Here is a 13,708-nt window from a genome sequence, read left to right as displayed (position 1 = left end):
TCAGGAACAAATACTTTTAGTAAAAAATACAATAAAAATGAATTTCTAGAGAAATGAACTTTAAAAGACATGCAAAATACAAGCTCAAATCTTATATTATTAAATTTGACAGACATGTCAAATTACTGTAAGTTTCTAAATGCTTGCTCTCACTTTCTGTACTTATCCCTTGCCGGCTGCTAGCCAACAGCTGACAGAACGGCACCAAAGCAGTGCTGTTATTATGGGACTCAGCCCAAGATTAAAAATGTCTCAGTCTTACCAAACCTCTTCCAAACCTGGTATCTAATAAACGAGAGATAAATTCCTGAAATAAGGAATGAGGGATGGATCTAGGAATAAAATTTCTTGATAGCAACACTTCTATGTCAAAGCAGTGGGCAAAACAGTCCCCATACACCCAAACCAGAGCAGGTGTCTCTGAAGGGGTTATGACTGTGAACTGTCTGCAGAGGAAGATGTAAGTCTGTGTTTGTCTGTGTCTGTGTGTGCATATGCGTGTGGGTGTGAGTTAAACATCATGGTTAGTACAGCTAATGTAAATCCAAATTCAGTTTGGTGGTATTTCTTTCTAAGCTTTTATGCTGAAAACCATGCAGTTGTAAAATACAATTTATCTTATTATCTGACATATTACGGAGGCTCTTGACTAAACAGAGCCAAAAAGAGAAAAACTCTACACAGCAAATACGGTCTTGAATGTCTTTCTCAGTCACAGCCTCAAAAAACATTCTAATTTATTTTAGAAACGAAAGATTGACATATCAAGTTAACCAATGGAATAACATTCATGGAGACCTGGAGTTCAGCACCTGCTATGAATAATTGAGACAGACATTTTCAAAAATAAATTCACCCAGCCAAATGGAAAGAAAAAAAAAATTAACAGCTGCTAGATTTCTTCAGCTCACAGCAGCTCAGCAAGCTTCCAAAAGCACAAAAATTCCCCTCCCGAGTTTCAGGATGTGGGGAAAAGTGTGCATAATCAGACAATCCTCAAACAACCTCATCGGTGAAATCTCTATTAAAGGTTACAGGAATTTGAGAATAACAAAGAAAAAAAAGAACACGTCATTTTTTACACCTATTCGATGGTCTAAATCAAATGGCTTTACTATGTCCTTACTAATGGCTCGATTTTAACTCAGTTGTGTACATCAAAGTTCGGGATGTCTAAAGATGTTCTTCTGATATTCAGTCTTCAGTATAACCATGCAATGATTTATCCCAATTTATCAAGGACAGTCCAAAAAACTAATATACCTGTCAATAGGTTGCGTGTATTTTAAATAAGCTGAAATCCAAATTAGACAATAGAAGCCGAGAAATTAGCATAAGTTCAACACATTGTGGGTAAAAAATTGAAACTGCAAATGAAGTATAAATAAGATTTTTAAATCTTGCTAAATAAACATTAGTAAAATATTCATGCTGTCTTTTCTAAATCAAACAGAACAGCACTTCATCTTTGCCTAGGTTCCACATTAACTTAGAACGCAATTTCTACAGGTGGGCGTTAAAGAGGCAAATTGCTAGTATTTTATGCTTTTATGGAGCGAAAAGGCAGGAAAATAAATACAGATTGTATATTTACTACTGCCAGCCATCGTCTGTTATTTCGTTGAATTCTTACCCAATCTTGAAGTGAGTTAAGTATCACTAACCACCTTTCACAAGTGGAGAAATCAGCTCTGAGAGTTCAAACCACTCTCCCAGCAACCTAGTGCTGGGATTCACCCCTAGGCGTGTCTACTCCAGAGCCTACACTCTTGCTAACACACCACGTGGAAAGGAAAATTAGAAAAGGGTTATGCTATTGTACCCCTCAAATTTTCATAAAAAGCAGATAATCAATCTGGAGAGCTCCCAAATCAGGTCAAAAGAAAACTAAGAATCTCAGTCTGGCTTTATACTTCTTGTACTTTTTGAACTTTGTATACCGTAAACACTCATCATGGTGACTTCATGAAGTCTCTCCATCAGAAACAGATTCACACAAAATACAAAGTCCCTAAGAAAAAGTATCTTGTCATATTCATCCTTCCGTAATTGGTGTTCAATAAACATCTGATGCATTGAGAGGTGGATAGATAATCCATGAAATGGGGGATGGGGGGATGAACAGGAAAAAGAAAGGATAGGATTGGATAGGTAAGGGGGAGGGAGGGAGAGGGGGAGGGAACAGCTCAAAGGTAGGATCCAGCTAATATCAACAAACACCTCTCACCTACCATGTACCCATATTAGAGGTACCTGCTTCCAATGACCCTTTTATCTAACATAATAATGACTTAACATGAAAATCAATGGGAGGAGGAACTAGAGAAGGGACAAAATACTAAGCAAGGTCTGTGGGAAGCTCAGCTAGAACAGCTGCCACATACATTATGGGCAAAGCAGTTTATGCTGGGGGCTGTAGAGGGAGGGACAAGACAGGGGTCAGGGTTAACAGATACCAGCTACTGTGTGTGAAATAGATGAGCAGCAAGGACATACTGTATGGCACAGGGAACGACAGCCATTGTTGTGTAATAACTTTCAATGGAGTATACTCTATAAAAATACTGAATCGTTATATGCCTGAAACTAATGTAATATTATAGATCAACTGAGATAATAAATAAATAAATGATTTGATAAGACAAATGGCTTGTCTCAAAAAAAACCCAAAAACGGACTTCCCTGGTGGTGCAGTGGTTAAGCATCTGCCTGCCAAGGCAGGGGACACGCGTTCGAGCCCTGGTCCAGGAAGATCCCACATGCTGTGGAGCAGCTGGGCCCGTGAGCCACGACTACTGAGCCTGCGCTCTAGAGCCCGCGAACCACAACTACTGAGCCCGTGCTCCACAACAAGAGAAGCCACCACAATGAGAAGCCCGTGCACCACAAGGAAGAGTAGCCCCTGCTCACCACAACTAGAGAAAGCCCACACACAGCAACAAAGACCCAACGCAGCCAAAATACATAAATAAATAAATTTATTTAAAACAAAAACAAAAGCATCTTACGCTGAGCTTTAGATTAAATCTCAATCCATTACTATAAATTATTAGTATCTGATTTCTTCCTAAAACTCACAGCACTCACTATATTATCTAAATGACACTTATAAAAAACCATGTAAGGGGGCTTCCCTGGTGGCGCAGTGGTTGAGAGTCTGCCTGCTGATGCAGGGGACACGGATTCATGCCCCAGTCTGGGAAGATCCCACATGCCGCGGAGCGGCTGGGCCTGTGAGCCATGGACGCTGAGCCTGCGCGTCCAGAGCCTGTGCTCCGCAACGGGAGAGGCCACAAGAGTGAGAGGCCCGCGTACCGCAACAACAACAAAAAAAAACATGTAAGTTTATCAAAACTGAGGGGGAAAGATACAAGTGTAGAGATATAGTCTATGAAACAAGAGAACAGCTGAAATAAGACCCTGAGTTCTACAGCAGTTCTTCCCACACCTATACTTCACCTTAAACAAGTCACCTTATTAACAAATTATCAAAAGAAATAATTTTGTGCTAAATGTTTACAATCTTCAACATTTGGAAAGATAGATATTTTAACGTAAAAAATATGTAACTAACATACAGAAAAGGGTAGGTAGCTATGAGCTGAAAAAATACGATTCACTTCCATGTTTATCACTCAGGCAACTGTTGATCTTTCTATTTCCCAGAAGTGAAAGTCATACAAAGGGAAAAAAAATAATAATCCAAAACATCTTTCTAGGATAATCTAATTGCAAAGATATTGAATCAAGGATGACTATCTTTCCTAACAGTTCACCAATTAAGAAAATCTATTTTTTTAAAAGAGTTTTCACGCCAACTTCATGAACAGCTTCCAATTTAGAAAAAAGTCCACGCACTAAGAGAAAGAAAGTAGGGACTCTCTGTATTCTTGCCCAATATATAATTACTGGAAACATAAATTTGCACTTTTCTTTTTTGCAGTACGCAGGCATCTCACTGTCGTGGCCTCTCCCATTGAGGAGCACAGGCTCCGGACGCGCAGGCTCAGCGGCCACGGCTCACGGGCCCAGCCGCTCCGCGGCATGTGGGATCTTCCCAGACCAGGGCTCGAACCCGCGTCCCCTGCATCGGCAGGCGGACTCTCAACCACTGCGCCACCAGGGAAGCCCAATTTGCACATTTTTGAAAGGTGATTTGACATTATCTATAAGAACTGGTAAAAAGTATATTCTTGACTCAGCAATTCCATCTCTGGAACTTACCCAACCGAAATACTCATCAAAGTGGGAAAACATATGTAAAAGAAACTGGAAACACCTCACATTTCCATCAACAGGACACTGATTACATAAACCACTTTACATCAACACAGTAGAATATAGCCACTGAAAAGAACACTGAAGATCTAGTACAGGAAAATGAAAACACATTTATTATATATTGTTAAGAATAAAGTTATAGAACAGTATTTATAGCCTGACACCACTCTTATTTTTAAATACAAAACAAAATTAGACACCTATTTATATATTTATCTCTATTTGCTTAGAAAAATCTGAAAGATGTTAGTGACTATATTTGGCAAATGTGGTGTCTATGCCATTTACGGTTTTGCAATACATCTGCACAACCTTTTATTTTTGATTTGTCATTGTTTGTTTAAGGAAAGCGTAAGAACAAACAATGGTTAAAAACACAAATTCTAAAGCCAATAGCTTGGATTTGTAGGTCTATCATCTCCCAGCCACTCTTACGTGTCATCCATGTAGATGGCTTCCCCCCACCTGTCCACTCCCCCTGCCATGAGTACAAACTGGGATATTTTACTCCAAGCTCACCAAGATGCCACACTTCCATAACTACATGGAGAACAAGCAACTTTTTCCCACCTGCTAAAATAAAAGCCCTGAAATATACTCCACAGTAAGAAAAAAATGCCTTACACACACACACACACACACACACACACACACAAAACACGTACCCGGAATGCTGCAAGAATGATTCTTGTCACTTTCTCTTTGACCGATTCTTGCAGGATGTCGGACAGAACAGGAATGATGTTGTAGCGTCGCAGGTGTTCACACATCTGAGGACTGAACGCCAGGAGCCATATAGAAAAAATCATCTGATACTGGAGCTGAAAGCCACACTTGTTACTCAGAACTCCCATGATGCTGAAAAGGAACGCACGTTGAGAAAACATTTAACACGACAGTACAACAGGAGAGAAGAAATAACTGATTGTTCTTTTTGCGCTGATGGATCAGTCTCTCTGAATCACGTCCTCTTTTTCCCCCCGAAGGAACGAGCAAGCCAGACCCCTGCTCACAGAGGGCCAGTCCTGCACGGCGTCACGTAAGCCTCTCTCCAGAGTCTCAAGGACACCACCGCCCTCGCTGCAGGGAGCACGGCCCACAGAGGGAACAGTAGGAGGACCCTGACGGACATTCAAGAAGTAAAAGCCTCAGGACATGGTGACACAGCGGATGCACATCTCAGTGAAGCCAGACGGTATAATCAAGATTTTCAGTCTGGACTGAAAATGATCCAAGAGGATCATTTAGAGCTTTAAAAATATTTAGGAAACTCGACAGAGAAAAGAGGAAATGAGTTTGGAAAAAGCCTTTCATGAGTCTGAATTTGACACACAGCCAATCATCAAATTTGGGGTCAGAACCTCAGAAGCTTCTAGTTCAGCCTCCCGTCTTACTGTAAACATAGTCAGTAAGAACATATCAATATTGGTTCATCAACTGAAACAAAGGTATCACACTAACACCAGCTGCTAGTAACAGGGAAGACCGTGGGAGCGCAGGCACATACGGGCACTCTCTGTGCTTCCAATTGTTCTGTAAACCTAAAACTGCTCTAAAAAATAAAGGTCTGTTAACGAAATTAAATACATTTTAAATCTAATTTTGCGATTTACAACTACTAACTTAGTGGAAGGCTTATATTTGTGCCATTTCCCCATTTTTGTGATTTGTATACACTTATAAATTCGCTGAATTGCCCTTAATTTTCTCATGCATGATTTCTCCCTTGAACCTGTTCTACTTTTGGTTGGTACGTAAGGCCTGCTTTTATTTAATATTGATGTCAGCATTCAACAGCGGTCAAAGCACAGCATTTTATACTATCAGCACCCTGGTACCTGGCTTCCTTTGCGCTCTGACTGTTCCACTTGTTAAGGTCAGCCTGCTACACTCTGGGATGTTGTGGCTGACAATTCACTTTCCGCGTTCCCCATTTCCGCTTTCCCCGCTGGCTCGGCGACAGGAGGTGCTCGCGGCTGACTCAGGGATGGAGGAAGAAGGGACCTCTCCTGTCGACCTCCTGTTCCTGCCAGCATCACTTCAGCACGCTTCTTCACCCGCGGCAGCAGCTGAATTCATCCTGCACGGGCTCTGGCAGAACGAGCGTCCCTGCACCCTCGAGACACTAGCACCTGCCGTCTGGGCCCCCGACCTCGAGGGTGGGGACCCAGCCCCAGCTGAGCTGTACTGTCCCCTCCAGGCCTGAACTTCACTTCATGCAGCCCCTCCTGCAGCCCGTGAATCCTGGCAAGTCCAACCTCTTACCCTTTGCTCCCCGCTTTAGGGGTAGTAGGATCCCTGACACTTGAGAGTCCCTTTATTTACCTGTTTTCAGAAACCCAGTTCACAAATTTATACCTAGTTTATACCTAGGGAGAATTTAATTTCTTCACATTAAATTTTCTGTTAAAAGGAAAAATTTTTAACGGTGAGAGGGGCGAAGGAGAGCTCAAGGCCAATACACTGGTGCTGAGATCCAGACGGAAGGTCTCAAGGGGAGGCGTGCTCAGCGATGCGGACACCGCAGAGAAGCTGAACAGAGTAAAAGTGTGCCCACAATAGACGGGATTCTATTGCAGAGACAAGGTGGTCTTCTATACCCAAATATCAACCACAGAAACGCCCTAATGAAGCAAAATAAGGCCCCTGTTCACTGAAATAAGGCAGGGATTCCCTTAGGGGCAAGAACCCAACTCTGAATCCAGTGAGGCAGGAAGAGCGAGCTAAGGGGGACAAAGGACACAAAGGCCCAACAGAAACCCAAACACAGTCATTTAACAAGTATCTGTTGAGGGTCTATGCGGCAGGTACAGCGCAAGGCACGGGGATAAAATGGGCAAAAACAAGACACTGTCCATGTTCCTTGAGAGCCCAGTGCAGGGGGAGGGAGGATTCCCAGAGGCCGTGGCCCTCGAGCTGGGCCTGAAGAACCAGCGGGTGCTAATTACCATGTAGGTCTCTGCTCTCCCTCGCAAACTGGTGAGTTTAGTGTTACTTTTAAAGTCACTGTAAAAGTTACTCAAAGATGCTGTGGCATCCTATGTGCTACCTTTGTTAGGTGTTTCATACTTTCCAGCTACGCTGTATATCTCTTAAAGGAAAGGACTACATATGTTTCCTTTACTCCCCATAATATATGGTATAACATCATGCAGAGTGCAAAAAACACAAACTGTCAAATCCAAGATCAGAAAGGAGGTTAAGGTCCATGACGCCAAAATAACTATTTTGTGCCCTGCTTTTTTAATGATGATTTTTCTTTTTAAATCATGCCAACGCAGGGACTAGGGAGACAAACAGCTGACCACTGGCTGACATGCACACTTCCTGCTGTTCGTCAGACCCATGGGCCCCTCACACCTCACCATGCGATATTTTTTTTTTAATCTTACCTTTCATTTATATACTACTTTATACTTTCAAAATACTTCAAATGTCAGGATATAAATGTTCATAAATGGCCGTTGGATTTGGGGAAGCAATTACCCCAGCAAAAGCCCCCTTTTAGCTCCAGTATTTAAAAAATCAGTGCTAATCTTCAGACTTTCTAGTGAAGTCAAAGCATACTCTTGATCTTACACGGGCCCAGAAACATTCAGAAAGAGTGTGTGTCATTCATGTAATAACCAAGAAGGAAAGAAAAGAAACTATGCAGAGATAAAAAGGTCCTGGGGTCTTAAACCATCAGTCCTCTTCCACTCTCCTCAAACAGGGTATGCTTACAATTTTTTCTCCTCTCAGGATCCCTGCTTGTGATTTGAGGAGCACCAAAAAGGAAAAAAAGAAAACTTTCGACCCTAAACAAAACAAATGGCAGAGTAAAAAGTATGTGTTTTCTTTCTTAAAAAGCGAAAAAAGGGGCTTCCCTGGTGGCGCAGTGGTTGAGAATCTGCCTGCTAATGCAGGGGACACAGGTTCGAGCCCTGGTCTGGGAGGATCCCACGTGCCGCGGAGCAACTAGGCCCGTGAGCCACAACTACTGAGCCTGTGAATCTGGAGCCCGTGCTTCGCAACAAGAGAGGCTGCGATAGTGAGAGGCCCGGGCACCGCGATGAAGAGTGGCCCCCGCTTGCCACAACTAGAGAAAGCCCTCGCACAGAAACGAAGACCCAACACAGCAAAAATAAATTAATTAATTAATGTCAGATGCAGGCTTGTGACATCCTCTGTCACATAGGGGAGGACGTAAGTCAGGCACAGCAGATAAGCAAAGCTTTCACTTAAAAAAAAAAAAAAGTGAAAAAATTCAATGATTTTTCCAAATTGCCCTACTCTCAGCAAGTTAACATATTCTACCTTTATTAATGCCTGTTCTCAACCTAAAAGTCTCTGTATTAATTTGATTACTACTAACCTTGTTAGTGGGCATTAGCATATCAAAGTGTGTAGGTTGAACATGGAATATTCTAGATTGTATTTATGCCTGCTCTTGTTGCTAAACTGAATAGTTAATACCGCTTACCATCCTCCAAAATATTAGTGCCAACAATATTTTGAACAGCAGCATTTCATTAGCCTCGGTCCACTGGACCAAATTCTAGTATTTAAGTTTATTTTTTGAGCAATTATAACTATTTGTATAAACTGCTGTTTCATGACTTTTATTCTCTCTTATAGGTCTTCCAAAGAACAAAAAAGAAAATCTATTTTTTGTTTAATAGAATAAAATTCAATTTATCTTGCAATTACAATACAGGTCCATTGGACCTATTTATAAACCTAAGATACACTATGTGATCTTGGTGAGTTTGTTAACTATAATTTGAAGAATCACACTATTTCATCATCCTAGATCTTATTTCATCATTATTCATCCATTATTCTCAACTATGCTAATATATATTAGAGACTAAATTATAAGAAAATTGGAGAATGACAGAATCACCTAGGAAGACGATATAATAGTGAAATAAATAATTAACCTTTCTTATTGTATTGCCCAAAATATTGCATCACTTTTAAGAAAGTAAAAAGACTGGAAACACCATCTGTGTAGTCCACCTTTAAGTGTCTGTGCGGAAAAGAGTTAACGTCATGGTCCGGAGACAGCTATCCTCAGAAAGGGCTGCCTGCAAAGCTGGCCCTTGGCTGACTTGCGGGAATTTGACTGGTAATCCGCTCCCTACACGGAAACCAAAGTTCTCCGAAATGACAGGGAAAACTAAACTGTGTGCACAAACAAGATGCTTGTGCTTCTGCTGAGCGCCTGCTCTCCTGCTGGAGCCTGGAACGTTCCATACGAAGTAGAGGGAGCCGACGTGACACACCTCCAGGGAAACCGGGGGCCCTGAGTCGCTAGAGAGTCTCCTGCACAGAAACCTGACACAAGACTTTTTTTTAAAAAAACCTTCTTTTAGATGATTAAATGTATTCATTTCTTTGAAACTGTCAAGGAGAGATGCTTTTAAATGTTACTCCACAGTCAAAATAAAGGGCGCTCACCAGTTCACCCCGTCTGCTTCCACCCAGGCAAAGCGGTACTCGCTGACTCGGAGCATCAGCTGCAGACACCCGGCCACGCACTGCACGTACTGAGAGCTCTGTGCGGGGAGAAGCACAGCGTTTGAAACCGGAAAGCACTTCGAGTCACAAGGTCATGCAGATACCAAATTCTGGAGTGGTTTTTACTAGAGTTTCTTATCATCTGAAAAGTCCGGAAGTCTCAAATATTTCTTCAAAAGTCAATCCTTGTTGCTCTACTCTCGTCCTCCTAGAAACGAAGCTGACTTCTTTTGCCAAATTAAGCCTACACGGCTCAAGCCCACTGAACACATCCAGTCAGGGAAATCAAGGAACAAAGTAATTATGCCTTTGATATGGTTTGATAAACAGCTTATTATCTTGCAATGTTTCACTTAGCCCTGAATAGAGGCACGATACAGAGAATACTGCTCTTCATAATTACACAAGTATCAAAGAACAACAATAAAATGAAAGAGATCAAAGTGTATGCTTTGAGACAGGCCCATATCTGAGTGACCATGAGCAAGTTTCCGAACCTTGTCAATGCTCAATTTCTTCATCCTTAACGAGGATCATGCCCCCAAGCACCCTGAAAGGGTCCTCTTAGTATTAAGTAAAGTAATTCATTTAGCAGAGAGCTAGACATGTCACAGAAACTCAATAAATAAGAACTTTAAAAAAAAAACTATACAGCACATAAGAAGTCTACTTAAACACTTGAAAAAGACTGATTTTTTTTAAACTATCAGTTCAACAGGACTATGTTAGAGAAATTGAGGTTAAATCTGAAACTTGAAATAAAGAGAACAAATATCCCCGAGAAGCTGCACGCTCCTCCATGTTAGGAAAGCTGGTAGCGACACCTGGCCTGGGAGCCTCCCTAAATACCTACCATGAGCCTTATACCTATAAGAAATGGAGGGACAAGGGGAAATTTCAGACCCCAGCCTTAAAGAACATGCTAACAAAAAGAAAGAAAGGAGAGGATCGTGGATGTCATATAAATTCACAAAACCTAATATACATGATGCCACTTCGGCTCTATGTTTTAACTTAAACTAAGTTTGTTAAAACCGAACACTTCAAAGAATTCCAGGCACTCAAATACAAAAACACAATGATATATTTGGAGGAATAATCAAAAGTTATCATGAAAAGGTTATCTTAGATTTTACCTAGAAAGGAGTGAACACAGTTGCCCAAAAGCACACTATATCCAGTAACTTAATTTGCCTGAAAACTCAAAACATTCGCAGAAATTAATGACAAAAAAAAAGTGAATTTTCAGCTCGAAAACAATCTTCCATAATGGGAAGAATATATATATGTATTTTTCAAATTAGGTCAGCAGCTAAGTAACCCTTTGTGGAAAGGAGAATTCCATCTTCCTTGTTTAGAGAGACAGCGTAAGCAAGGTTTCTACAATAGTGAATAAAAGGCAGCCTAGGGCACTCTCTCCTCTTCCACTTGCCATCGATTTCCTCTCAACACGAGAATTTCTTGGTTCACTGTTAAGTCTTTTTCTTATCTGTGTCCACTTACCCTACTATGTTGAAATACATGACACATTTAAAAAATGGGTTCTTCGTTGCTAGTTACAGCTTCAGGACTCACGTATATATGAGCATATAAAAGATGCTGCTTCAGCACTGTTTACAACAGCCAGGACATGGAAGCAACCTAAGTGTCCATAGACAGACGAATGGATAAAGAAGATGTGGCACATATATACAATGGAATATTACTCAGCCATAAAAAGAAATGAAATTGAGTTATTTGTAGTGAGGTGGATGGACCTGGAGTCTGTCATACAAAGTGAAGTAAGTCAGAAAGAGAAGAACAAATACTGAATGCTAACACATATATACATGGAATCTTAAAAATAAAAAGGTTCTCAAGAACCTAGGGGCAGGACAGGAATAAACATGCAGATGTAGAGAATGGACTTGAGGACACGGGGAGGGGGAAGGGTAAGCTGGGACGAAGTGAGAGAGTGGCATGGACATACATACACTACCAAATGTAAAATAGATAGCTAGTGGGAAGCAGCCGCATAGCACAGGGAGATCAGCTCGGTGCTTTGTGACCGCCTGGAGGGGTGGGATAGGGAGGGTGGGAGGGAGGGAGACGTAAGAGGGAGGAGATATGAGGATAGATGTATACGTATAGCTGATTCACTTTGTTATAAAGCAGAAACTAACGCACCATTGCAAAGCAATTATACTCCAATAAAGATCTATTAAAAAATTTTTAAAAGATGCTGTTTCTAATGGTACTGATGAACCTAGCTGCAGGGCAGGAATAAAGAGGTAGACACAGAAAATGGACTTGAGGACTTGGGGTGGGCGGGGGAAGCTGGGGCGAAGTTAGAGTAGCATCGCCATATACACACTACCGAATGTAAAATACCTAGCTAGTGGGAAGCAGCTGCATAGCACAGGGAGATCAGCTGGTGCTTTGTGACCACCTAGAGGGGTGGGATAGGGAGGGTGGGAGGGAGGCTCAAGAGGGAGGGGATATGCGGACATGTGTATGCATATGGCCGATTCGCTTTGTTGTGCAACAGAAACTAACACGGTATTGTGAAGCAATTGTACTCCAATAAAGATATATTAAAAAATTTTTAAAAAGGTGCTGCTTCTAAAACTTCACTCTCTCCTGTGATGCACCATGAGGCAGTCCAATTCCAGTCCAGAAATTATTTTCAAAGTACACAGTGAAGGCAACACTGATAAATGACTGAGGTACTGCCTTCAATTAAAGTAAATTGTATCACTGCCTTACCTTTCTCTCACATTGTCCTGTTAGTCTCATGTACAAATTTATTCAATGATTTTTTTTAGAAGAAAATAGTCAGCCTTCAATCAACCCAGCGAGCCACCGACTCTTCCCCCACACAGAGGTCATTCAAACACTGCTGGAGAAGACTGCACAGCCACGCAGAGCCATCAGGAAGCTCTGCTCTCGCCGCCACCCCCAGAGCCACGCTCACACCTTCACCTCTACCCCCCTGTCCCGCTCTCTTCCCTCACCTCAGCACTGAGAGAAAAAACGGAGACCATCAGCTAGCGAGTCACTGAGCTGCCAACATCGCGCCCCCAACTGAACTTCCCTGACGGCCCTTCTCACCTCCCTCTCCCCGAGCAGAGGCAGACAGCTCTTCCTGTCCAGGACCCGCGGCCCCAGCAAGGCCTGTGTCCCACTCCTCCCACACAGCATCGCATCAGTCCGACCCCTCCCTGTAGCTCCGATCTGTTTGACAGGTTTCCTCTCCTTAGCCCCTAAATATACTCAATCTTTCTCGTCTTAAAATTATCCCTAAACCTTGTACCAATCTCAGCATCTTTCTTCCTCCCAAAGCACGAAGTTTTCTTGACAGAATTATCACCAGGTTCTTACCTCTCTGATACCTTATCACTCCACCAACATGGCAAATGCCAGGACCAGCAGTGACCTTAAAGTGCCAGGTCCAACAGTTACTCTCCCCCAGAGAACCAGACCTCTACCTCCAGCTGCTTCCGGGAAAGCTCTCGCCCCTCCCTTCTCCAGCTGAACTGACTCGCAGCTCCAATGTTAACTCCACCACCATGAAAGAAAGGCAGTAATGTAGCCTAACAGTTACGAACAAAGGCTCTGGAACCAGCCTGCCATGCTCAGCCACTTCCAAGCCGTGTGCCCTTGAATGAGCCTCCCACCTATAAAATAGGGATAACAGGGCACATCCCATGGGGTGTGGGGATAATCTCATTAGCTAATATATGACAGACTGGGCTGAGAACCAGCTACAATGTGTACTCTCAAACACACAAACCTCCCTGATAGAGAAAAACTAACTTTACTTCTCAACACATTAAGAGAACATCATTAGATAAATTTTCTAATATTGCGGAAAATGCAAATTCTCCTATATTATGGTGGAATAATCACATAAGGAAAACAGCAACTGACAGAATTCACCTTCCTG

At 42.2% G+C, this 13,708-nt stretch overlaps 1 protein-coding gene across 9 annotated transcripts in view; it reads right to left on the bottom strand.

The window, feature by feature from the left end:
• Positions 1-13,708, bottom strand: part of ATP6V1H (ATPase H+ transporting V1 subunit H) — a 128,992-nt gene that overhangs the window by 56,679 nt on the left and 58,605 nt on the right. For all 9 annotated transcript variants that reach the window (XR_002642475.2, XR_002642476.2, XR_016388566.1 and 6 more), the window contains 2 exons: positions 9,724-9,821; positions 4,947-5,139 (listed from right to left, as the gene is read on the bottom strand). Coding sequence is in view for 6 of the 9 variants with exons in the window: in XM_089899159.1 (XP_089755285.1) it covers positions 4,947-5,139; positions 9,724-9,821 (291 nt within the window). In the remaining 3 variants the exon portion in view is untranslated. The remainder of the gene's footprint in view (positions 1-4,946; positions 5,140-9,723; positions 9,822-13,708) is intronic.

The sequence above is a fragment of the Delphinapterus leucas genome, chromosome 17 (genome assembly GCF_059928025.1).
Source record: "Delphinapterus leucas isolate spDelLeu-1000000601 "Yukka" chromosome 17, BTC_Dleu_Yukka2, whole genome shotgun sequence".
In the NCBI taxonomy this organism is placed as follows: Eukaryota; Metazoa; Chordata; class Mammalia; order Artiodactyla; family Monodontidae; genus Delphinapterus; species Delphinapterus leucas.
The sequence above is the reverse complement of the archived record's forward strand: the minus strand, read 5'-3'. Positions and strand labels throughout refer to the sequence as shown.